The sequence below is a fragment of the Lissotriton helveticus genome, chromosome 11 (genome assembly GCF_964261635.1).
Source record: "Lissotriton helveticus chromosome 11, aLisHel1.1, whole genome shotgun sequence".
In the NCBI taxonomy this organism is placed as follows: domain Eukaryota; kingdom Metazoa; phylum Chordata; class Amphibia; order Caudata; family Salamandridae; genus Lissotriton; species Lissotriton helveticus.
Window position 1 is genome coordinate 470,056,008 of NC_136072.1, and position 26,074 is coordinate 470,082,081.

At 42.4% G+C, this 26,074-nt stretch overlaps 1 protein-coding gene across 11 annotated transcripts in view; it reads right to left on the minus strand.

Annotated features, from left to right (window-relative positions):
- The window catches only part of LIMS2 (LIM zinc finger domain containing 2), a 470,048-nt gene that overhangs the window by 68,549 nt on the left and 375,425 nt on the right, over window positions 1-26,074 (minus strand). For all 11 annotated transcript variants that reach the window (XR_013602372.1, XR_013602371.1, XM_078666051.1 and 8 more), the window contains 2 exons: window positions 23,717-23,765; window positions 6,310-6,385 (listed from right to left, as the gene is read on the minus strand). Coding sequence is in view for 9 of the 11 variants with exons in the window: in XM_078666051.1 (XP_078522177.1) it covers window positions 6,310-6,385; window positions 23,717-23,765 (125 nt within the window). In the remaining 2 variants the exon portion in view is untranslated. The remainder of the gene's footprint in view (window positions 1-6,309; window positions 6,386-23,716; window positions 23,766-26,074) is intronic.

Below are 26,074 nucleotides of genomic sequence, written 5' to 3' on the forward strand. Positions count from 1 at the left end.
GCACGCCTTTTGTTGTAACAAACTGTCTTAGAGCTGCCCCAAGATCAAGGAATTCTAGAGTTGACTGAAGGATATACGGACTTTTGCGATTTTGCACATACTGTGACATGTTGTTTTAAATGAATTTGTTACTGTTTTTTATTCCTGTTTCTTTTATGGCTGTGATTACTGCCGAATAAAGATTATTATTATTATAAGAGAAAATATAGTAAAAAGCACCATAAAAGCATGCTTAGAGTATAGAAGTAGGTGAAAAGACATATAAATGTGTCTAATAAAACTAACAAGTGAATATTTCTAAATGATTAATGAGAATGTATTTGTGCTATAACTAAAATGCATTATTAAACTTTGTCTGAAATAAATATCAGTTATATGCTGCATTATATTGGCAAAAGAAAAGAATATGTATTTCTAGAAACTCTTCTTTTCCTTACCATTGTAATGTAATAAGTGGCTAAAGAGTATCTGGCGCAAAATAAATTTCATAATAGCTGGAAAACTGAAACTTTCCATATGTGATCCTTATATTTACAGTCTCAAATTTCCAAAAATGATATTAGAAATGTATTTTAAAAACATATATTCCAAGTATATGCTTTCTAATTGCAGTAATTGACTACACTTACTATTGAACATTTATGTTAGACATGATATATATCAACTGCCTGACAAATGATTACGTGAAGTTTCCCATGCTCATTTTTAGAGATCATTTGCATATTAATAATGTCATATTACTTTAAATTGCATTTAATTTCATGTTAAATTCTAGGCCTATGCCTTCTCAAGATGTCTACGAGAAAGTGTTTTACCATAGCTCTTGCTTATGAAGCATTCTTACACTTTTCTCATGAGAACCTAGAGGATCTGTTACAAAATGTTAAAAGCTTAATACTCTTGTGTGAACTGCACTCTAGGGACTAGCACACCTGGAACTTCCGACAATGAATATCCTGTTGTAATTCAAGCCGTGTGCTCATGACGGACGCTCATTTCTCATATTCTATGTGGGAAAATCTCTGAATGTTGCCAGTTTTGCACCTTGAGAATGGAAGATAACTTCATGTATGTCGGACTATGATAGTGTGACACAGTGGGTGTCATCACCGGACTGATGAACTATGTTGTCACTTCCTGCTCAAGAGAGAGAAGAGCTTCTGTTTTGCCAGTCCAGGGTGCAGTCCTGTCTTGTTCTGTTCTGTCCCAGTTTGTCCATTGGTCTGCTTTTCCACCTTGTAGAGAGGTGTCGGAGGAGAAGCTTGTGGACTCTGACCAGACCCCAAGCTTAAGCTGAGAGAACTTTGCAGGCCTTTTCTCCTGCCGCAGGAACCACTTGCCTTACGGACTTTCCTTGGACTACTTTGCCGAACAAGAGCTTTGCAAATGCCTTGCAGAGCTTTCCTTTAACTTGTCCTTCTAGCTTCCCATGAAAGCTTGCTTTAATTAACGTAAAGAACTTTTGCCCTCTAGGCTCTGTTCATTATGTAGTTGACGCTACACCTGTAACTGACATATGAGAATTTCATTGATTAATGACTTACTTATTGTTATTATCCATTATAAACTTTGATTTCAAACTCTTTAAATGTCTGAGTCTTTTGATTCTTTTTCCCTACTGGGACTGTGCTTGGGTATACATATTACTAATGCATATTACAGACAACTATAGATTTTTCACCAAACACTAGGTTCTGGTGCTGCTTTTCTGTATTGCAACAGCAACGTTATTAGTCTCTGTGACTCTAACCTGTTGGAACTTCTTCAGGAAATTAGGACTTCCAGTTGCTATCCTGTATCTTTTACAGTATGGTCCTATAAATTGTATATTTAAATATTATCACTAACTCGTCAATTTGGCTACCAATTCCTGGTCCTCACTGGGTAGCCAAATGAGACCACCCTAAATTCCATTGTCCTTAAATGTGATGAGCAAGATTTAAAGGAGGACCAAGTGAAGAGAAATAAAGAAAAACTGAAGTACAGCGTGAAAAGGAGAAAAAAGGGCCCAGTAAATGCTGGATCATAGTCTACCGGTATACAATATTGTAGTGGGTTATAGAATTTACAAGGGATTTTAGCTACTGTACTAGGTTTTAGAATTGATACTGGATTTTATCTATTCTTATGACTGTAATCGATATTGTATTATATCTATACAATAGATAGTTCAATTCCAATTCAACTGCAAGAGTTTCCAGATCCAGTCTGACACCATGGACGATTCCTAAGGTGAGGAATCTGCAATAGGAGGCATCCATTATCACTCAACATTCTTCACAAATGTGATCTATGTTGTTCTTCATTGTTGGGGAGTTCCAAACAGGGCCTTTCATTTTGAATGGTGGAATGTCCATATTTCCTGTATGAAGTAGAGGCAACATGCATCTTATATTAGACTGGGAAACTCTTAGATTTGCTCCACTGAGAAGGATGTAGAGGATTCATTAACCTGCATCACCATGGCTGTCAAATATTGTATTGTGTATTCCCTAAGAGAATCTGCTGCCTGCACCTTAGAAAGCAGCCTGACATATATGTGTGTGTCTGGAATCATCACAACACTTTGAAGAACGTATTTTCTTACAAAAAAAATAAAAGCAAAGAACAAATAGGTTTAGGACATACACTGAAGTCCACTACAGGGAAAATATATTTTTCTAAATATTAGAAAAAGTAAACCGTGGCCATATACAATGAAAGCAGTAACATTCTTGGTCACAACCCTTCACGTATTGTATCATTTACTTGGTCTACAATAAGAGCCTAGTGTCCAAGAATTCTGCTTTGATGACAGACATAGCTAACCTACTACCTTACACAATACTAAGCCAGGAGAGGGAGTAGAAGTAAAGAAAAAGGGTTTGGCCTGCTACTGATATTTAATATTGGTGTGGCCTATAGAATGGCTAAGCTAATTATGTCGACTACGTTGGGGAAAGGCTGCTAGAGTCAGGTCCATGTATTAACCCCTTCAGTGCTGCGCGAATTTCGCTGCAGTGCTGAAGGGTTTGAAACTGCATTGACTCATGACGGAAATGTTCCGTCATCAGCACCGGAGCACCGACGCTGATGACGGAACCGTTCCGTCATGAGCATGCAAGGGGTTAAAACAACACATTTGTTTTTAAGCAACTTTGTGCAAGTGTTGTGTATGGCGGTTTACTTGTTTCAGCTTTGTTTCCTTGCAACAACTTGTCATTTTATCTTCACGAAATTGCTTGTTGGTTTGTGGGCTGTGATAGAGCAAGATTTCGCACCACGACTTGCTCAATTCATGAACCTCGATTTTGTCATAACCTCATAACAAATGTACGTTCTACTAATCTCGTTATTTTGGATATACATGAAAGTAGAGAAGCTTGCTTATGTGTTCTACTAATACGATTAATCCTTGTCCCTAAAATGGCTGCTGCTTGGCTTTTCGTTTCTGCGCATGCGTAAGGCATAGTCAGCTGACATGACGCAGTCAGAATTCGAGAGGGAAAAGGTGCGCATGCGTAATAGCAATAACGTGCTGAAGCTTTGTGCTGCTGCTCCTGTGATGTTATTCGTTGCACTTATTCACTAATGCATAGTATATTTTTATAATGATGAAACTAAAGTACGAACTTATAACATGTAATACATTCATTTATTTCTATGTATTAATTTGTTTTCGCTTACTTTTCATGTATCCTCGACACTGAGGGGTAACGGGGCTGGGGAGTCCATCTTGGAGGGTATTTCTGCGCAGAATCAGCCGTGGTGCGGTGACATTGAAACCAAGCCAAAGAAGGTTGATGCCAGAGCCAGCATGGGAACGTGCACCTTCACCCAGCCAAGGCATCATGATTGTATTCTATTGTATCAAAATGTATTCTTTCCATTGTATTCTCTGCGACTTCTCGTGGGAACCCCAATCTTGCTAGGCGGCACCTTAGGATGCAAATTAGGCCTTACAATAGTCTGTTCTGATTGGTGTGTTAACCAAATCCTACCTTAGGACCAATCCAAATTGGGGATTCTGACACTTTGCAACATTTGGGGGATGGTACGCTGTCCCAAAACAGTATATCTACCCTGGGTTCACCTAGGGAAATTGTCTGACTTGTCTGAATAGCTGACCTGTCACTGACCCAACGCACTCAATAGCTGACTGAAGATACAGAGCGCTGCGGAGCACTCTGTCCGAAATTTGACCATAGACTAAGGTTTTACTAAACCTTAAAGTGCTGGCGGAGCACTTTGCTGGGGAGTTCGCTAACCCAATCGGGGTTATGACTGATAGCTGCAGAGAGGGTGGAGCGCAGGCGTTGCTTCCAAACTGCGGGTGCTGGTCGTGCCTTGGTGGTCCTGTCCTGATCCTAATCTGAGGGTTTCCTGTCCTGTCCTGGGTGTCCATTCTGCACCTGCTGTCCATTGAGGGGTATCCTTCCTTGAGGGTTTCCTGTCCTTAACTGACCCGTGGCCAGGGTTTGGTTTTTCACACCAGTCTAGGTAAATATTGCTCTGAATCTCTTGAAAACTGCACCTTTCTATTTTTCTGTCTTTGCTTCAATAAAGACATATCTTTGCATATGATAATTTTCCATGCTTTCCGCAACCATTGCCTCTGATGAAATTATTTGCATTTATATTTCATAGCGTGTTCCTATGTTACCCTTCCTTTTACAAATCATTTTTTCCTATTTACAGTTTATAACTTGTTTGGTGTGTTCTATACATTTTTCTCACTAAACTGAATGAAGAGATTTTTTCTGAAGTTATAGCGTGTCCTATTTTTCACGTTAATCGAACTGTTTAGATTTCTAAGTTTCCCATTCCATAGCATAAATGATTCTTGCCTTAGTTAATTCTTCATCACCCATGTCCACTCTTGTATGATTAGTTTTACTAGCTTAGCAGGTTCCCAGTCGCATTTCTCTTGAAACCAAATGTTTTGTTATCTTGCTTACTGACTATCTGCTCAATGTAAGTTGGATTTATACACTGATTGAATTTTAGATAAACCCTTATAAAACTTCTAGTTGTTCGTGGTCATTTCATGAGAATTAAAGTCACATGTTGAATAGTATATTTTGCTGCCTTTCCTTTTACAGCTAGCTCCCTGATCCATTGTGGTCATAGGTACCCGTAAAGGTGGATGGTAAGTCGGATACACTAGAAAATAAGAAAAGGAACTCACAATTATTGGTAGTAGATTGTGACGTCATCCGATCAATGTATCTGGTGATTTGAAATATATGGGCCCGAAGCGGCGAAATTATTGGTCGGGTGACCCGCGATCTCTAGCAGCTGCATTTACCTGAATTTTCAGTGTATGTTTCCGATTTATTTCTAGATTATGTTGTTCCTATTTTTAAATATTTGATGAATTGGCCACTAAGTGGCAGTGATATTAATGTCCCCTTCGGTTTTACATCAGTGTCTCTTTTCCGTGCTGACACTTCAGTAATATCTTCCAGTGTTTCTTTTACCATTTGTTGCCTGGAGGTTCATCTCTTCTAATTTAAATGTGTGCAATATGGCTGAAGAGTGAAAAATCGGATCAACTAAATATTATATTCACAATACCTAGTCGTCAAGTAATCTTACATTAACTGTTTGTGTTTTTGATAGTGCTGGGGACGTTGGGGTGCAAGATACCTAGAGCTGAGAAGGAGAAAACTGATTTATATATTATTTTCTATGACGGTGGACCTTCTGACATACTTTTCAATCCTTCCTTACTAGGAATGAAAGTTTGTGATGACTTTGGTTTTGTGTGCATAATTGCAGGGTGTTATGGCAATTTGTGGCAATGTGAGTGGCTGAATGACAGAGCTGGCACGGTTACACCAAATTCATTTGCCCTATTATAAAGTTTCACAGAGACAGAAATACTGAATTTCCCTCAGCCTCTGCTTATTCCAGAGTTGCCTTTATCATTAGGTCCCTGCAGAATGGGAATTGAATATTTGAATTTCGAAATGAGAGGGGTTCTGAGCTAGATGTTACACAGAGTACGAGAAACAGTCGGTGCATCATAATGTACACAGTAAAAGTGAGGTTGACAGGATCACTATAATGCATATCTAATGCGCCATCTACTTTAGCGATAGCAGAATACAGAATATTTAAGGTCCCATCATCTGGACTGTTGCCGTCAAGACACCAGCGTCATTCCTGGAACTCAGCAAGTGGCAGTCTCCTTCAATGCTAGACATAAAGAGAACAAATGTGCATGCGGATATTGGGTGAGGGACAACGAATACCCTGTGGCACACATTTATGAAAGCAAAGGACACACATTTCTTTGTAGGAGGGAAATGTGCTGAGAACACTTACTTTAAAGTCAGCTTGGCATTACAGCCGGAGCAGGAGAAGCAGTTGACACACCAGGCTTTATTCAGAGCAGAGACCACTATGAAAAAAACAAAACTTCATTCAGAACCACTCAGCTTGAAGGGGCTAAGGAGCATTGAAATAAACTAGGTCAATGAAAGAGGATCAACTAGACGCAAATACAGAGAACCTTTATCAGCCAGTGTAAAAAGTGATTCACTTTCAGTTTATAAGAGAATAACAGGAAAGAGTAATTCAATCTGGCAACGAGTCAGTGACTCGAGAAAAGACACCCAGCAAGCAACTTAAAAGGTAAAGCACCAATGACTCATGAAAAGGGAATATCACATTCCAAACTCTTAAGAAAATGCAGCACCAACAGTTTAACAAAGGTTGTTTTAGTGATTCACAGGTTAAAAAATAAGCTGTGTAGATGATGCTAAAATGAGCGCAAACGGTATCTGAGTTTGCTACGGTACTAGCAGCAATTTATAATCAAGCTTAAATTGTGCTCATGTGTCTGTACTTGCATTTACCACTGGAATTTAGCTGATGCGTTTGTGGGTCAGATTGTCAAAATTACTGGACATGTAAGTTGAACTTGCATAGACAAATAGCCTTTAAACGACTGTAAAGACGTTTACCATCTACAAAACATGTTTTTACACTCGAAAAAAATGTACTCACCTAATTTTCCAGAGAGTAAAACTCTATCAGACATGGGGTAGGGAATGTAATTTCCAAAGTAGGAATGACCTAAAAATTCGGTAATAGCCACCCATTTTCCTGCCCTAGGTGCGGACTGGTTGATGGTGATCTTCTGCACATGATGTGGACCTGCACAACACTTGCCACGTACTGGGAGACTATCACATCACACCTGGCGCAATGCACCGACCATAAGTTAAGAGTGGTCATGGGAGGTGTGCATTTTGGGATTATACCGGAGAACCAAGAAACATAGGGTGACCACCCGCTATATAGATCTGGGTCTTATTGTGGCGAGTGGTTTCTCCCCAAGCGCAGAAGTGGGTATACAACCTTTACAACAAATCTTTTACCACGCACTACCATTACAACGTGGTCATTACAACGCATACCATTACAACGCATTGCGCTGGGGGGCGCTCTAGGATAGGGAATAGGTTAATTTACTATCCAATAACCTTCCCTAGTGTCAACGGGGACTGGAGTTGGAATAGTAAATTAAACTATTCACTATCCAGCACCCCAAAGCGCTATGCGTTGTAATGGTATGCGTGGTAAAAACCGTGTTGTAATGGTATGCGTGGTAAAAGTATGCGTTGTAACGTCATACATCCGCAGAAGAGCGTTGCCAAACCAGGCGCCAACGCCATAAATTAAGTCCTTTTGCCATGCCCAAGGACTACTGGGCTCCGTAGGTGAAGCCTGCGGGGGGAAGGCGTAAGGCGGGGGATAGCCAATGGGAGATTGTCAGTGAATGACATCAGTTGATGCCCAGTGCACGTGTCGGGTTGGAGAGATCTCGGACTGTGTCCAATCCAACATGTGTACTTCAGACTTAAAACCCATTGCTCTGTTTGGGAGCCGGGAGGAACACAGCAGTGCCCCTCCTTTGGAGCGGTGTATACACCTACTTCAACCAACTGCTGGTTTGCTCTCATGCAGCTTTAAGTGTAAAGCTGCATGAGAGCAAATACTGGATTGGTTTGTTTGTGGTTAATAACCTGCCCTTGCGGACCACGCTTTCAAGGAAGCGCATGCGGCAGGCAGCGGGCAGGTCGGAAACCCTCCGCGGTCTCACTTAAGTATTTGTGCTAATGAAATTGCCTGACTGGGCCCAATGGCAGGCGTCTGACTGTCCCCTCTAGGAGCTTGCATGATTCCAGCAGCACACGCCTTCATGCTAGATCTTATGCTTGCAAAGGAAGGGTGTCGGAACTGAACCTGCATTTGTACATTGTGCTGGTGGCCCTCATCCTACGTCCCGGATTGAATATCCTGTTTCTCTTACTTTATCGGTCTGTTCAGGGTTTCTCTGGCTGTTTTATTGGTCAGGCAGAAGAAAAACTGCTAACCCTCAACAATAGCAAGGTCTCCACCACATCATACACAGCATAAGCTCCACAGACTGTGGCACACTTTTTAGAAAAATATGGTCTCTGTCCTCATTTTTTAATTCCACCGCTGAGCGTTGACTGCAGTGCACAAGGTAAGTGGGCTCCCAACTTCATTTTAAAACTCTAATTTCAAATTTCTTAATATTTGCAGAGTGTTTTAAATGTTTCAATTGAGCATTTTACTTTCCTATGTATAAATAAGTTAATAAGGCGTTGCAGAACTCTAGGGGTAAGCGGATCCCGGGTTATGAACAGCTGCTCTGGCACCGGAGCCCAGATGTGGGAAGGACTCAGTTTGCACTCCAGGGAAAGACACAGAGGATGTGATGGTTTGTGGAGTAATCGTTAATATGGTTGGTGGAGGTGGGGGGTATTCACGTTTAACATCCTGAGACCTTGTTTTAGAAGCAAAACGTTTTGCCTTCCAATGTTAAACCGACATTTTGATTATTGCATTTCGATGTTTTGTCAATAGCTGCACATGGAATCCGCTATATACACTAGACAAATGAATTGGCAGACTTGCAGCAGGCTGGGTTAGATCTCCTAATGCTGAGCTCACACTGTATGATTTTACCCTGACTGGGTCTGACTCCTGCTGTCCAAGCTCAGACAGACAGAGGAGGCCGAGATGTACTAGGGAGCCGAGTGTGACCGTCACGGCCAGAGAGCCGGAGACTTCACTCACCACTGTCACTGAGGCTAGAGGCTGCCCACCTCCCCTCACCGCCACTATTCCACACCCTCTCTTAGGCCCCTGGTCTCATAAATTAGAAGGTTTTTTGAGTTGCGCTCTTGTCAACCCTCTCAGCCATGTCACCTCAATCACAGACCAAGGAAGGCTTAGCCAAAGCCATGTCAGGAATTACCAGGCCATATCAAGGGAAACTCAGAACTCAGAACAGCTGTAAGAGGGGGAAAGGAGGCTCATTACGTAGCGTGCACAAGACCAGCAAACAAAAGGTGAAGTAAAAAACAATTACAGAAACTTAAGAAATATAAATGCCCATCTTGAGTAGATGTATGATTGAGTCCAGCATATCTAGAGTCATTATCCTGGTCAGTCTCAAAGGTAGTGTGGGCCAGGAGGAAAGGGGACAGATAGTACTCATGTTTTTGTGTACATACCATAGCATACCTATTATAATCAGAGGAAAGTAGGTCTTTAGAATCTGCATCCCTTGCTGCGCATTGAAAACCTGCTACCTCAACTATAATACATTTTCGGAAGACATTCATACTGCTATGTTCATTTTTCTTGGCCCCAGCACCCAGCTTAATTTTACAGTGTGTGTGTCCTGAAACAGAACTGCAGCAATCCATACCTAAACTACACATTTTGCTTTGTTAGTGATATTAAACGCCCCTAAAAAAATTATTTTCTTTGCCAAATTAGAGTTGTATCTCTTCTTGGTTTACAGTTAGATGGTATGTGACAGGAATCCGCGTTTGACCATTAAGCGTGCTGGCTTTGCTTGCTACATAAAAGTCATACCTAACTTTTATGTCTCACCACTTTAAAATGTCACCAGCTGCCACTGCATAGGCTGGGTCCAAAAACCCCTCAAGCCACCAGTAATTGAGTATTAAGAGATGAGCCGCTCTATAATATGCAGCAGGTCAGGACTAGCAAGGCCTCCCTCGAAAGAGGGCGTGCAGCATTTTGCGAGGACTGTGCAGTGTATTCCCCACTCCACAGAGGCTCGCGCAATAGTGCCTTCACCCTGGTGTAGAACATTTTCTTTCCAGGAAACACTGGATATTTTCCTCACAACTCAAAATGTAGCTATATTTTGGCTATTTTCTCTGTCCCATCCAGGGGAATCTCCAAACCCTGGGTGCCTTTAGAATCCACAGGATGTTTGAAAAAAATTACGTAGATACCTTATGTGAAAATAAAGTTATGGAGGCTTAAGCACAAAGTAACCCAATTAGCTAAAGAAGGTTTCTGCACAGGGGATGGTGGTGGTCGGGGTGGGTGGGAGCATGCAGTAGTTAAGGGGTTAGGATGGCACCTGAATTCATCACTTAAGCGCAAGCCCTTTGGCATATGACATGAAATAAAGTGACTGTTCTGTTTCTATTTTTGTGTAAGTACTATTAAGCTGGCTCCCGAGTAGAACGCCGGCACACACGATTTGCAAATGTGGTGACTGGAAGTGTATTAGTCTCGGGTGAGTCCTAGTATAAATGTCATATTTTTTACTATGCACAGATTGATGGAAATAAGTCCTTGTTAAGTAGAGCCTAGCGTTGCAGCGCATGCGCTGCTCGCTCTGAGAGGCATGCTGTAGTAGGGTATGTTAAGGAAGTGCTGTGAGAGCCCCGCCCATATTTTTCATTGGCTGGTGTCATTGTCCTTGGTAAATGTTGGCTTCCTATTGATAATGAGGATTCTTAGTCCCTCCTTGTTACCACCCTGTCTCCTTTTGGCGTTACACTGTCTCTTTGCACGTTGCGAGAATCACGGAAGAGACCCCGCTATGACCTGTCTTCAATGGACTCCCAGTGAGAGCCCAGGTCCCTAGGGGAGGCTATGGCAATTGCACATACTTTAATAATAATTTAGCAATCACTTTGCTTTCATTTACTAATAAGTGATTTTCTCCTGTGTTTTTTTTTTTAGGTTTGTATTTCAGCGGGGAAAAATACCAGCTAACACAGACTGTTTTATTGTTTAATATATTTTTTTAGTCGAGCTGGCGTTGGAGCGCGAAGCGCTCCCGCCAGCGAGACTATAGTCACCTTCCTCCCTGTCAAGGGAGTAACAGCTGTGAACGAGCCCGATACAGACCTGGGCACGAGCCGACCCAGGTCTGTGAACGAGCTTCAAGGTTGAGCAGCTTGTGCACGTTTGTTGGACGTCAGGCGCTGCAAGCCCGCCAGACCAATTATCCCAGCATGAAACTCTACTTCCTGAGGCCCACAAGACCAATTATCCCAGCAGGAGTCTCCACTTCCTCAGGCGCTGCAACAATTATCACAGCATGAGACCCACTTATCACAGCATGTCAACAGGCGCCCCAGGCTGCTGGAGGACTCAACTATAATTAATGTGCAGTTGAGTGCTCCAGCAGCGTGGGGCGGCTCTCTGCATGCTGTGATAATGATCACTTTGGGGCCTCATGCTGTGATAATTACGGCGGCATGCTCTATTTGCAGCACTGAACATTTTCAAAGAAGGCGAAGCAGTGACATTCATTGGAGACACTCACCCTCATGCCCTCACCCCCTCACCCCTCACACACCTCCTCACCCTCACACACCTCCTCACCCTCACACCCTCACCTTCACACCCCCTCACACACACCCTCACATACCCTTACCAGCACAGCAAAACACAACACAGCACAGCAAAACACAACACAGCACAGCAAAACACAACACAACACAGCACAGCACAGCAAAACACAACACAACACAGCACAGCAAAACACAACACAGCACAGCAAAACACAGCACAGCACAACAAAACACAACACAGCACAACAGAGCAAAACACAACACCGCACAGCACAGCAAAACACAGCACAGCAAAACACAACACAGCACAGCACAGCACAACGCAGCACAGCACAGCACAGCACAACGCAGCACAGCAAAACCCAACACAGCACAGCACAGCAAAACAGCACAGCACAGGACAGGACAGCACAGCAAAGCACAGCACAGCAAAACACAGCACAGCACAACACAACACAGCACAGCAAAACACAACACAGCACAGCACAGCACAGCAAAACACAACACAGCACAGCAAAACACAACACAGCACAGCACAGCACAACACAGCACAGCACAACACAGCACAGCACAGCACAGCACAACACAGCACAGCACAACACAGCAAAACACAGCACAGCACAGCACAACACAGCACAGCAAAGCACAGCACAGCAAAACACAACACAACACAGCACAGCACAGCAAAACACAACACAGCACAGCAAAGCACAGCACAGCAAAACACAGCACAGCACGGCAAAACACAGCACAGCACAACACAGCACAGCAAAACACAACACAACACAACCCTCACGCCCTCACCCCTCACACACCTCATCACCCTCACACACCTCCTCACCCTCACACCCTCACCTTCACACCCCCTCACACACACCCTCACATACCCTTACCAGCACAGCAAAACACAACACAACACAGCACAGCAAAACACAACACAGCACAGTACAGCAAAACACAACACAGCACAGCACAGCAAAACACAACACAGCACAGCAAAGCACAGCAAAGCACAGCACAGCAAAGCACAGCACAGCACAGGACAGCACAGGACAGCACAGCAAAGCACAGCACAGCACAACACAGCACAGCAAAATACAACATTAGCACAGCACATCAAAACACAGCACAGCACAGCAAAGCACAGCAAAACACAGCACAGCACAACACAGCACAGCACAGCACAACACAGCACAACACAGCACAGCACAACACAACACAGCACAGCAAAACACAGCACAGCACAACACAGCAAAACACAGCACAACACAGCACAGCAAAGCACAGCACAGCACAACACAGCACAGCAAAACACAACACAACCCTCACCCCCTCACCCCTCACACACCTCATCACCCTCACACCCTCACCTTCACACCCCCTCACACACACCCTCACATACCCTTACCAGCACAGCAAAACACAACACAACACAGCACAGCAAAACACAACACAGCACAGTACAGCAAAACACAACACAGCACAGCACAGCAAAACACAACACAACACAGCACAGCAAAACACAACACAGCAGAGCAAAGCACAGCACAGCAAAACACAGCACAGCAAAACACAACACAGCACAACACAGCACAGCAAAACACAGCACAGCACAGCAAAACACAGCACAGCACAACACAACACAGCACAGCAAAACACAACACAGCAAAACACAACACAAAACAGCACAGCACAGCACAGCAAAGCACAGGACAGGACAGGACAGGACAGCAAAGCACAGCACAGCAAAACACAGCACAACACAACACAGCACAACACAACACAGCACAGCACAACACAGCACAACACAACACAGCACAGCAAAACGCAGCACAGCACAGCACAGCAAAACACAGCACAGCAAAACACAGCACAGCAAAACACAGCACAGCAAAGCACAGCACAGCAAAACACAGCACAGCAAAACACAGCACAGCAAAACACAGCACAGCAAAACACAGCACAGCAAAACACAGCACAGCAAAACACAGCACAACACAGCACAGCAAAACACAGCACAGCAAAGCACAGCACAGCAAAACACAGCACAGCAAAACACAGCACAGCACAGCAAAACACAGCACAGCAAAACACAGCACAGCACAGCAAAACACAGCACAGCACAGCAAAACACAGCACAGCAAAACACAGCACAGCAAAACACAGCACAGCACAACCAAGCACAGCACAACCAAGCACAGCACAACCAAGCACAGCACAACCAAGCACAGCACAACCAAGCACAGCACAACCAAGCACAGCACAACCAAGCACAGCATAACCAAGCACAGCATAACCAAGCACAGCATAACCAAGCACAGCATAACCAAGCACAGCATAACCAAGCACAGCGTAATAAAGCACAACAAAAAATAGCATAACAAAAAATAGCATAACAAAGCATAGCATAACAAACACAACAAAACATAGCATAGCATAACAAAACATAGCATAACAAAACACAACATAGCATAGCATAACAAAACACAACATAGCATAGCATAACAAAACACAGCATAGCATAGCATAACAAAACACAACATAGCATAGGATAACAAAACAAAGCATAGGATAGCAAAACAAAACATAGCCTAACAAAACATAGCCTAACAAAACATAGCCTAACAAAACATAGCCTAACAAAACATGGCATAACAAAACATGGCATAACAAAACATGGCATAGCAAAACATATAATAGCATAGCAAAACATAGCATATCAAACACAACAAAACATAGCATAGCAAAACAAAGCATAGCATAGCAAAAGATAGCATAGCATAACAAAGCATAACAAAGCATAGCATAGCATAACAAAACATAGCATAGCATAACAAAACACAACATAGCATAGCATAACAAAACACAACATAGCATAGCATAACAAAACACAACATAGCATAGGATAGCAAAACTAAACAGAGCATAGCATAACAAAACAAAGCATAGGATAGCCTAACAAAACATGGCATAACACAACATGGCATAACACAAACATGGCATAACAAAACATAGCATAGCAAAACATATAATAGCATAGCAAAACACAGCATATCAAACACAACAAAACATAGCATAGCAAAACAAAGCATAGCATAGCAAAACAGAGCATAGCATAACAAAGCATAGCATAACAAAGCATAGCATAACAAAACATAGCATAACAAAACATAGCATAGCAAAACAAAGCATAGCATAGCAAAACACAACACAACAAAGCATTGCATAGCATAACAAAACAAAGCATAGGATAGCAAAAAAACATAGCATAGCATAACAAAGCATAGAATAGCAAAACAAAACATTGCATAGCATAACAAAACATAACATAACAAAACATAGCATAACAAAACAAAACAAAACATATCATAGCCTAGCAAAACATAGCATACCAAACACAACAAAACATAGCATAACAAAACATAGAAAAACAAAGCATAACACACACAAGCACACACACACAACCACGCACACACAACCACGCACACATAACCACAACCACACACACAACCACACACACAACTATCTATCTATCTATCGCCCTCACTCTATCTGTCTATCGATCTATCGCCCTCACTCTATCTGTCTATCTATCGCCCTCACTCTATCTATCGGCCTCAGTCTATCTATCTAATCGCCCTCACTCTATCTGTCTATCGCCTTCACTCTATCTTATCGCCCTCACTCTATCACCCTCACGCTATCTATCGCCCTCACTCTATCTATCGCCCTCACTCTATCTATCGCCCTCACTCTATCTATCGCCCTCACTCTATCTATCTATCGCCCTCACTCTATCTATCTATCTATCGCCCTCACTCTATCTATCTAATCGCCCTCACTCTATCTATCTATCTATCGCCCTCACGCTATCTATCGCCCTCACGCTATCTATCGCCCTCACGCTATCTATCGCCCTCACTCTTATCTATCGCCCTCACTCTATCTATCTAATCGCCCTCACTCTATCTATCTATCGCCCTCACGCTATCTATCGCCCTCACTCTATCTATCGCCCTCACTCTATCTATCGCCCTCACTCTATCTATCGCCCTCACTCTATCTATCGCCCTCACTCTATCTATCGCCCTCACTCTATCTATCGCCCTCACTCTATCTATCGCCCTCACTCTATCTATCTATCGCCCTCACTCGATCTATCTATCGCCCTCACTCTATCTATCTAATCGCCCACACTCTATCTATCTAATCGCCCACACTCTATCTATCAATCGCCCTCACTCTATCTATCTATCACCCTCACGCTATCTATCTATCGCCCTCACTCTATCTATCGCCCTCACTCTATCTATCTTTCTATCGATCTATCGCCCTCATTCTATCTACTTATTTAGATACTGATCGCCATCACTCTATCTATCTGTCTAGCTATCTATCGCCCTCACTCCTATCTATCTATCTATCTACCTATCTATCTCGCTCACTCAATCTCTCTATCGCCCTCCCTCTATCTATCTATCCCACTCACTCTATCTATCTATCCCACTCACTCTATCTATCGCATCACCACAGCATCACTAAGGGGCACAACAACATCACTATGCGCTACCACAACAACATCACTATGCGCTACCACAGGATCATTGAATGCCACAGCATCACTAGTCGCCACCACAACATCTCTCAGCCCCACCACAGCATCAATCTGTGCAACCATTTACCAACAACTGGGTCAAATATGATCTCTCAATGTTTCAAGCTTTATTACAAATGTCACAAAAAGAGGTTAGTATTTCACTTCTGTTCTTGGATTTTCGTCACAATAAAATACACTGAACATATTCTTCAGAAAAGTTATTTACAAAAGTTTAAGCTATTGCCATTATAAATTACAATAACTTTTATTTAAGTATTAATTATTAAAAAAATTCAAAGCCATTGTTATTTGTAATATCAATACATCTAAGTCACGTGAATACAACACATATTGCATTACAAATGCTATAGGTGTCACAAGTTATAACTATTGGCATTGTAAATGACAAAGCTATTTTGCTATTTTCAAAACCAACACATATATAACAAATGTGTCATTTACAATACCAATAGCTCAAACTTTCCTAATGCGAGACCTTATGCATTGCAAATGCTTGTTTTTATTTGCAGTGGCTGTTTTCACTTTAGCGGCTAGCCTTTTTTATTTAATCAATGTGAATCGCAGTCCGCTTTTACTTTAGCAGCAACGGTACAGAAACTTGTTAAATTTTTGTTTAATTTGCATACTTGCAGCCAGGCTAAGTGAAGGGAGGCGGAAGAAGGCTTGTTGTTTTAATTGAAATCACAGCAGGCTATGATGCTTTCCTTTCTCGCTTCCTGCTCGGGATGGTTGACAGAGTGAGGTTGCAGCAGCAGTCATGTGAGACCTCTCTGGTAAAAGCAGTCACCTACCCTCTCTGCGGTACACAACACCGTCTTCTGATTGGTGAAGAGCGATTTGCTTATGTACTGCACTTTAGCTGTTTGCGCTGATGCTCGGAAAGAGGACTCCAGAAAGGTTACCTGCTCCGGGGCAGTATAATCATTGTAAACCAGAGCCCGTGCTTTATATAGGCACAGCACTATCTCGGTCCCTTTCTAAGCACTTTTATAGGTCTGATTTTGTGAACCTACACCACCAGGGAAGCTGCCAGCTGGGGTCTTAATTTTCATGTGTAGGCTGTGTTTCAGGGTCTATGCTCATGCAATACTTGGCCTCAGTGTCGATGCTTTCAAGAGTAGCACAGACCCATTATCACTCAACCAAGCAGCACTAGTTTTATTGAACTTTTTATTGACAACAACCCTTATTTGACATCCCATATATGTTGAAAGATGTGAACCCGCACCCTCCAACTTGACTGCACGGATTTTTGCAGCAGGCTAAACCCACTGAGCTGTCTTATTATTATTGAATCCGCGGCGTAACGCAAAACGAATTCCCCTTCCCCCGCAGTATGTGATGAGGGGCCCGAGTCTTCAGTGTCTCAGACGTTAATTGACATTGGGCTGAATGGGGGGCCCTTGAATAGTTGGGGACCTGCGTAATGCTCCTGCATTTGATCATTTAACCAACACGTTACATAGAAGGCTCCACTACTGTAGCTTAAACCGACTGAAGTGTTGTGGGTTTGGCCAATGTAACTTGCAAAGTGTACTCCAGGGGCGTCCATGAGGACCGCACAATGGCTAGAATTGAGGCGTGAGTAGCTCTATAACTGACTAATATATATATATATATATATATATATATATATATATATATATATCCAAAGCGCTGCTTCAAAAAGCTGTTTCCAAATCGCCTTACAGCAAGCAGACACAGACCCGTTCTTGGTGCTAAACTTCCAAGTTTATTTGTCGGCCATTACGCGTTTCACCACCAGAAGTGGCTTGATCACATGACAGCGCTTGAACAATACCAGACCAGTTAAGAAGCTATATCTTTGCACGTGATTGAGTGTGTTTAAGTGAACATAGACGAAACATTCAGGTATTACGGCCATTTTAACCAAAAAATTAAAGGATGTTACAAAGATACGATATATACATGGTTCTGTTAAAAAGTTATACAAATGTGATAGCAATATGTACATGTAGGCAGGTTATTATTAAAATTCATTAAATCATTTTGAATACGACTCAAATATATTATATTAACATGTAAAACTACCATATGAAAATACAAAAATATATATCTAAATTCTATAAAAAAAACTTAAAACCTCTGATAATACAGAAGGATGTTAATTAAATTACTACAATTCATTTTTAATTGAGTAAAACCTCATGAACATGTGCAAAATAGCTTTTCAGAATCATGTACTCATATCATCTAATCATATCCATTCTTATACAAATGTTAAAACATCTCAAATTTCGAATTATTACTGCTTAAATGCAGTTTATGCTCCTTGTAGCGTACAGGATCGAGTTTTAATTGTATACCATGAAATGGACGCCGAAAATGATGTTTCCAAGTGTTATACCCGTAAACATCTAGGAGACATGTATGTCTCCAGTGAGTAAAGTGCATAAGGTGAAGAAAAAAATAACAATAAAAAACCAAAATGATCATTGGTTAAAAGAAGTTTCAGCAGCTATAGGAACCAAAAATGTAATAGAATGCAAGAACTAAGTATATATATATTTTGTTTAAAAGTGAAAAGGGTTTAATTTTGGAGGTAAATATCAGTTAATTAGCTAATGGCAATTGCATTGGAGAAGGATATGCGGGGCACGGAAAGGCGGCGTGGAACCACACATCACTACATTAAATCATTTACAAGCATGTGTGCAAATCCTCTGTATTGTTTAAACCCCCAGGGGTTTTGCTATTGAAATTGAGGATATAGCGAGTTTCCAATTTTCGCATCCTGTGTTCCCTATCACCACCATTTTTAGTTTTCGGGATTGCATCAATGACATAGTACAAGAGGTCTTGAAGGTTATTGTTGTGGACCTCTCGAAAGTGTCTCGCAACAGGGTGCGTCGGGTCATTATTATTGATTGCCCGAATGTGTTGCAAAAACCCTTTTGTTGGCCGGTAGTTTCGTGCTGCCAACATATTTTAAAGGACATGTGCATTCTAGAATGTAAATTGCATATTCCGTCTTGCAATGGAGGGGCTTGGAGATTTTGATTTCCTTTCCACTGAAAGCGGTGCAATAGCTTTTTTTATTGACGCCATATTGGCATGCCTTGCAGGTTCTGCACTTAGTAAATCCATTGGATACCATCAGCCAATTGGCGGATGGTGATATTTCAGGACTACTGGAAACTAATTCAATATGCATCGAGGGTGCTCTTTTGAAGGTGATGCTAGGTTTAACTGGCATCTCAGCGCCTATTATTGATAGTAGAAGTAAAGTACAAGTTGACATTATTTTAATTTATGGACTCAACAAAGTTCATGGCTTGTTCAATTGTTCCATCCCACACCAAAACAGGTCATCAATGTATCTATAGTACATTTTTATATGGTCATCATATAACTTTTTGTGCGTGCTTTTGAGGACCAGCTCCTCCCACCAGCCCATAAATATACAGGCATAACTGGGGGAGAAGCTGGCCCCCATAGCCAGACCCCGCATTTGCTGATAAAACATTTGGTTAAATGAAAACATGTTGTTATTAAGACAAAAGCTGATCATGTCCAAAAGCATAATGTCATGGTGGGGGCAAATGGCTTTCTTCTTGTTAAGAAAATATTCTAAAGCACGTAGACCATCCTTGTGATCAATACAAGTGTACAAAGAAGACACATCTAAAGTTAAAAGATGAAAGTTTTGTCCCCATTCAAAATCTTTGATTTGGAGTCATTAGTGTTCACATATATATTATTCTAAACAGTGAAAATCTGCCATGTATTTTACCTATTTTGGGCGGCTTCGTTTAACACAGACCTCTGCAGTGTGTGTTTACCCCGACTGAGCTATTGGAGTTCGACTGAATCCTTTACATTGAATTTGTTCGGTCAGACCGGGTACTTTGAGCTGTCAGTCACCATAACCTTGTGAGCAGGGGTATGACCTCGGGTATGTTTCAAAACCGAGATGCTTAATCTGGGGAAACCTGATTTTATTATGAAAAGTGTTAGTAGCTGCTTCCAGCTTTAGGGGACAGCCCAGCTCTGGACTTTATCTTGAAGTATTTATTTGTAGATATATGCGCCTGCGGGGGGAAGAAAAGTATTTTCAATGCAATAGGTCTTGCATTTATGCGAGTTTAAGTGATTGGCATTGTAAATGACAATGCCTTTTATTTATTTCTTAAAAACCAAAACATAAATAAAAGTCATTGTCATTTACAATGCCAATAGCTTCAACTTGCGTAAATGCGAGACCTATTGCATTGCAAATGCTTGTTTTTCAGTTAACATTGTTACATGTCCCAATTAACTGCCCTTTCTTGAATACATTGAGTGATATGATTTATTGATTATGTTGAGTTTGTTAGTTTTAGTAGTCTTAAGCATTTAGTGGTGCATAGTATAATGGTGCTTATGATTTTAGACACTGGACTTACTGTCATAGGTGCATTTTTGGTGCTAACACATTCCTATCAAATCATTATGAGTGATCAAGATATGTTTTAATAATTGGTCTAGCATGATGAGGATTTAGTACTTTATATTTTGTTATGCTGACTGTTTCTTACTAAACATCAATGTATGTTTTAACATCTTGAACAGTTTGACTAACCCAGACTGTGCAAAAAATGTGACACCCCCTTCCTAAGCACTATGTGAGAACCAATAAAATCAAAAATATCAATGATGACTTGATTGGGGCTTCGAGGGCTTGCACGTTGGGGACTGCTCTAAAGGTAGCAGGGGCCACTTCAGAGAGTGGTCCGGTTCATTTTTTATCTGAATTTCTGTCCCTTGAAGCAGTGGACTTTCATGGACTAGCGGAGGGGATTCCCTCTGGTTCCCCTTTAGACCCGCTGCCTTACAAAATCTGGAAAGAGTTTAAGGCTGAGCTATTTCCTACACTCTACCAGATTTGTAATCAGTCACTCACTGTTGGAGTGGTTCCATCCTAATGGAAGCAAGCGGTGGTGACACCCTTGCTAAAAAAGCCCTCCCTGGATCCGAACTGCCCTAAAAATGATAGGCCCATCTCTCTCCTGCCCTTTCCCGCAAAAATCGTGGAACAGGTAGTCAGCAGTACTCTCTCCAAGTTCCTAGAACAAAACAACCTATTAGAGGAGGTTCAATTTGGTTTTCGGCCGTCCCATGGCACCGAAACGGCTTTGGTGACCGTGATGGATGAACTTAGAAGGCGGTCAGACAGGGGTCAGTCAGCAGTACTCATCCTGCTTGACCTGTTGGCCGCCTTCGACACGGTCAACCATGGAATTTTGTTGAGTAGGTTGAGAGAGGTGGGGCTAACATTGTGTGCCATGAAATGGTTCCAGTCTTTTTTGCTGGACAGACAGCAAGCAGTGTCTCTCTCCCCTTTTCAATCTTCATTTACCAAAGTTATGCATGGTGTACCGCAGGGCTCGGCCATCAGTCCTATTTTATTTAACATCTACATGAGACCACTAATGACGATCATCAAAAAGCATAACATCAACATCATAAATTATGCTGATGACACTCAGTTGATCATCTCTTTGGAGGGGGATCAGTCAACTTCATTGGAAGGGTTACATAGCTGTCTGCGTGACACGGCATCATGGCTTAGGGAAAACTCGCTGCAATTCAATGCGGACATAACCGAGGTGCTTTATTGCACTACGGAAAGGATTCCCTCCAGGCTGCCCAGTAATTTCTGGCCCATGGACACCCCGACTGCCATTCAGCCTGTAAAGACAGTTCGTAACTTGGGGGTGACCTTTGATAGTAAACTTACTCTGGAAGCACAGGTGACGAAAACACTGGGCTGTTGCCTTGCGATCATCAGATCATTGAGGAAAATGTTTCCGTTGCTGCCCCCTCTGGCTCGCACACTGCTAACACGCAGTACCATTCTCATTAGATTAGACTACTGTAATGCCTTGTTGCTGGAGTCCTCCAACTTTCTATTTGACAGGTTGCAGAGGATTCAGTTCATGGTAGCCAAATTAGTTCTTGGCTGGCCTAGAAGGTCCTCCTCCTCCCTGGCTTTAGCAGGATTACTCTGGCTTCCACTGAGACAAAGAGTCCATTATAAATCTCTCTGTGTAGTGTTCAAAGCCCTGAATGGGTTGGGTCCTGTATCCTTCCAAAAGAAATTTGCTTGGAATGTCCCCTTAAGAACTTTGCACTCATCAGGGGCAAAACTAGTGAAGGTACCTAGATGCAGGAAGGTAAGATCAGGTGGCAGATCCTTTGAGGTGGCAGCTGCAAAGCTTTGGAACACCTTGCCCTTGGAACTCTAGTTAGGTGTTTTTTCTGTATGGCCCCACAACTGCGTATCTCTGAAAGTGTTAGCGCCAGGATGCCTGCCAGGTGACAGTGCGCTTAAGAAATATAATAAATAAATAAATATGTTGAAGTATGAATTCAGCCCTGAACGTGTGGCTTGTGTCCTGGAAGTCTTGGATTAGTTGATGCAGGATGTGTCGAATGTCATCAGGGGCAGCTGGCAAGATGTCCACCACTCTGTCCCACAATTCATGCGAGTAGCTCTGAAGGACGTAGGAGGGGTTCAGTGACTTTGGAGGAAGGTAGGCAGAGAAGAAGATTCCCTTGGCAAATATCCCCTTACATTCTGACTCCCTGACTAGCGATAGTGGGAGACGCATTGGGACTGAGACCACTTTTAGATGCCTGCACCACCAGGCTTTCTGGTTAGGGGTTTGATAAGGAAGTCTGTATCCCCCGAGGCAGGTTTGTGCCAGTTTGCAAAATGTCTATTGACTTGGGGGCACAAGATACTGGCTTCGTGCAGGTGCCCAGCAGTGCATTCAACAGGGCCTCGTTCATAGGGAGGAGAAGTCTCTCATGTATTTGACCGGGTGAAGGACCTTAGTGAGCATATTAGTCTTTGCCTCTCTGGATTGTAGGTTTAGGTCCAACACTTCTGATGTCCTCTGAATCATTGGAGCGAAGGAGGCAGATTCCTGTGTAACTGTGGAAGGATTAGAGGAAGAAAGGACAAAGTCTGGTGATATGTCCAGACCATGGGCATCCTGCAGATCCAAGAATATGTTTTCATCATCTTAAGGGCTTTTATCTTCAGCATTACCACATTGAAGGAAATATGTACTTTTTTTGGGCACATATCTTCGTAGGAGAACCTTTGAAGTGATGTTCCTAATTAGTAACTAAGTTAATAAAACACAAAGTGAAATACAAAGAATAAACATCACAATTGCAATATTAGGGCAATAGCATGCGGTAAGCCCTCTTACAACTGCCAGGTTCAGATTTCGTTAACTCCTTCACCACTTCAATTCCTTCCTACTTCTAGAGTGGCTATGAAGGATTATCCAGTTTACACCTATCAGCAGAAAATGTGCTACACAGGAAACATGGAAAACACGGTCATTCAAAGCAGTGGCTATTGGACAATGTCTTAAAAAAAACTGCATTAACAAATGTCTTAAGAAAAGTTGACACAGCAAAAATAGCTTACCATCTCCCTCAATCACATGATTGCAGTTGTAGCAGACATCGCCGAAGAGCTGGGAGGAAAAAAATAACGTTTCTTAAGTATGTTTTAAATAATGATATGGTATTTTTCAGAAAGGCACAGCCAAATGTGTTTTGTCTCCATTTTCGTTTTTTACTGTGGTTTCAGTTACAGATTTTCTAGTCTTTCATAGTGCCTTCATGCAATAGAGAATCTATTTAGATTAGCTTTAAATATTTCAAAAATACTCAGACGTTTTTTACAGAAGGAATATCCAGACCTTATTTGTACCGGCAGGAACCATGGAGTCATCCATGTTCACTTTGAGATCAGCTGTTTTTCGCAAACCAGTGCTAACCCTTATGCATTTGGATTCATTAAGTGGTCAATCCAATGTTACAGGTAGGAAATTTAGGGGATCATTCTGAGTTTGGCAAGTGGCTGTTGAAGTAAGAGCGAAGGGTTTTCATACACAGGTATGGAGCTACTCAGGTAGGAAGTTCTTTATTTCATGTTAGGCCCATAGGTTACAGCAACAGTAGGTAGATCCTGTCAGAGCTCCATCCTTCCTCCAACTGTCTCTACCTCCTAGCTTCCACTCCAGGCCACAAATCAACATTTTATTACATCATTCACTCTCAGCATTCCAGATACTTGCTCAGACATACAGGGAATGGGGACACACAGGATACTACACACCTCCCTTTCTTAGTTCACTTGCATAAACAGTGCAGAGACAATCATTCATGTAGACAAAGACAACACACAGCAGTCACGGAAACTCTGTGACAGGTCAAGACATAAGGCTCCCCACACTGCATGTAAAACAAAGAAACAAGACAACTAGGTTATGACTACTACTCTACAACAGTCCATAGGACAGATGTACGAACTGTTTTTGCAGTTGCAAAATGGGAAGTTGGCGCATTTGCGACCGCAGAAAGGGTGGCGGAATGTACAAACGCTATTTTGAGTCCGTGACTCGTATAATAGTGTTTGCGAGTCGCTATTAGTAAGGGGCGTGCCAAGAGCGTCATAATAGCAAATCAGAAGGGTATGTACCATTGTTTTGTGACCGCATTTGCAGTCACAAAACACTTGCAGTGCTACTTAAAGTCGGTGGTAAGCAACTTATATGTAATGTCTTCTAGTCAGGAGGTTCTTACTTACCTTATGTGCGCTCCTTTTGAGCCACTGCATACCTGTCCTCTGAGACTTCTTACTTTAAAGACTGTCTTTCTGGTTGCCATCACCTGTGCTCGTAGGGTGAGTGAGCTCCAAGCTCTTTCTTCAAAGCCTCCTTTTCTGGCTGTTAATCCGGACAAGGTCGTCCTCAGAACCAGACTTTCCTTTCTTCCCAAGGTGGTTACTTATTTCCATATTGGTCAAACCATCTCTTTGCCCACCTTCTTTCTGCCTCCGCATCCTTCTAAAGAGGAAGAGAGGCTCCACCGTCGGGATCCAAATGTGTGTTTTCATTTTATTTCGATCGCACCAAGCAATTCCGGGTGGATGACCAGCTCTTTGTTGGCTACGTGGGTGCCAAAAAAGGTTGGGCCGTGCACAAACGGACCATCTCTAGGTGGGTTGTTTTGTGTATCAAAGATTGCTACTCTTTGGCAAAGAAGGAGCCTCCAGTGGGATTGCGCGCCCATTCCACCAGGGCGACGGTGGCTACCACTGCTTTGGGATGGGGATTCCCCCTCAATGACAACTGTCAGGCAGCTACGTGGGCATCTCTGCACACGTTCACAAAACACTACTGCCAGGACACCCAAGTCCGGAGATACAGCTTCTTTGGCCGTTCCATTCTCCAGGACTTTCTGGTGTGAACTTGGCTCGCAGACCCACCTCCGGGGTTGGTATTGCTGGGGTATCTAATCACAAGGTAAGGAATCTATAACTTATTGTCTCTTTCATACGAACAAGTTACTTACCTTCGGGAACGATATATCTGTAAGAGACATAGATTAGTTATAGATTCCTTATCAACGCACCCATCCTCCCCGTTCTGCAAACTGACTTCTAGGGTCAGGTAATCCCTTTCAGGGCCCTAGTTTTGTGCACCAGTGGTCAGTGTCTTGCATGGCTCTGCTCTTCTGGCATGGAATGCCATGTAAAAGAACTGACGCCAGCGAACGAGGGCAGTGTCTAAGTAGCTACTGCGACGTCATCCCGGCGACCCGACGCCAACGACAAATGCAGAGCCGACCGACGCCACCTTTCGACGCGCAGGGGTACTGCTGACAAAAAATTCTCCGGATACAGTCTGACGCCGGGGGGTAATTCACAAGGTAAGGAATCTATAACTAATTGTTTCTCTCAGATAATATACTTATGGTAAGCCCCCCAACAAAATTA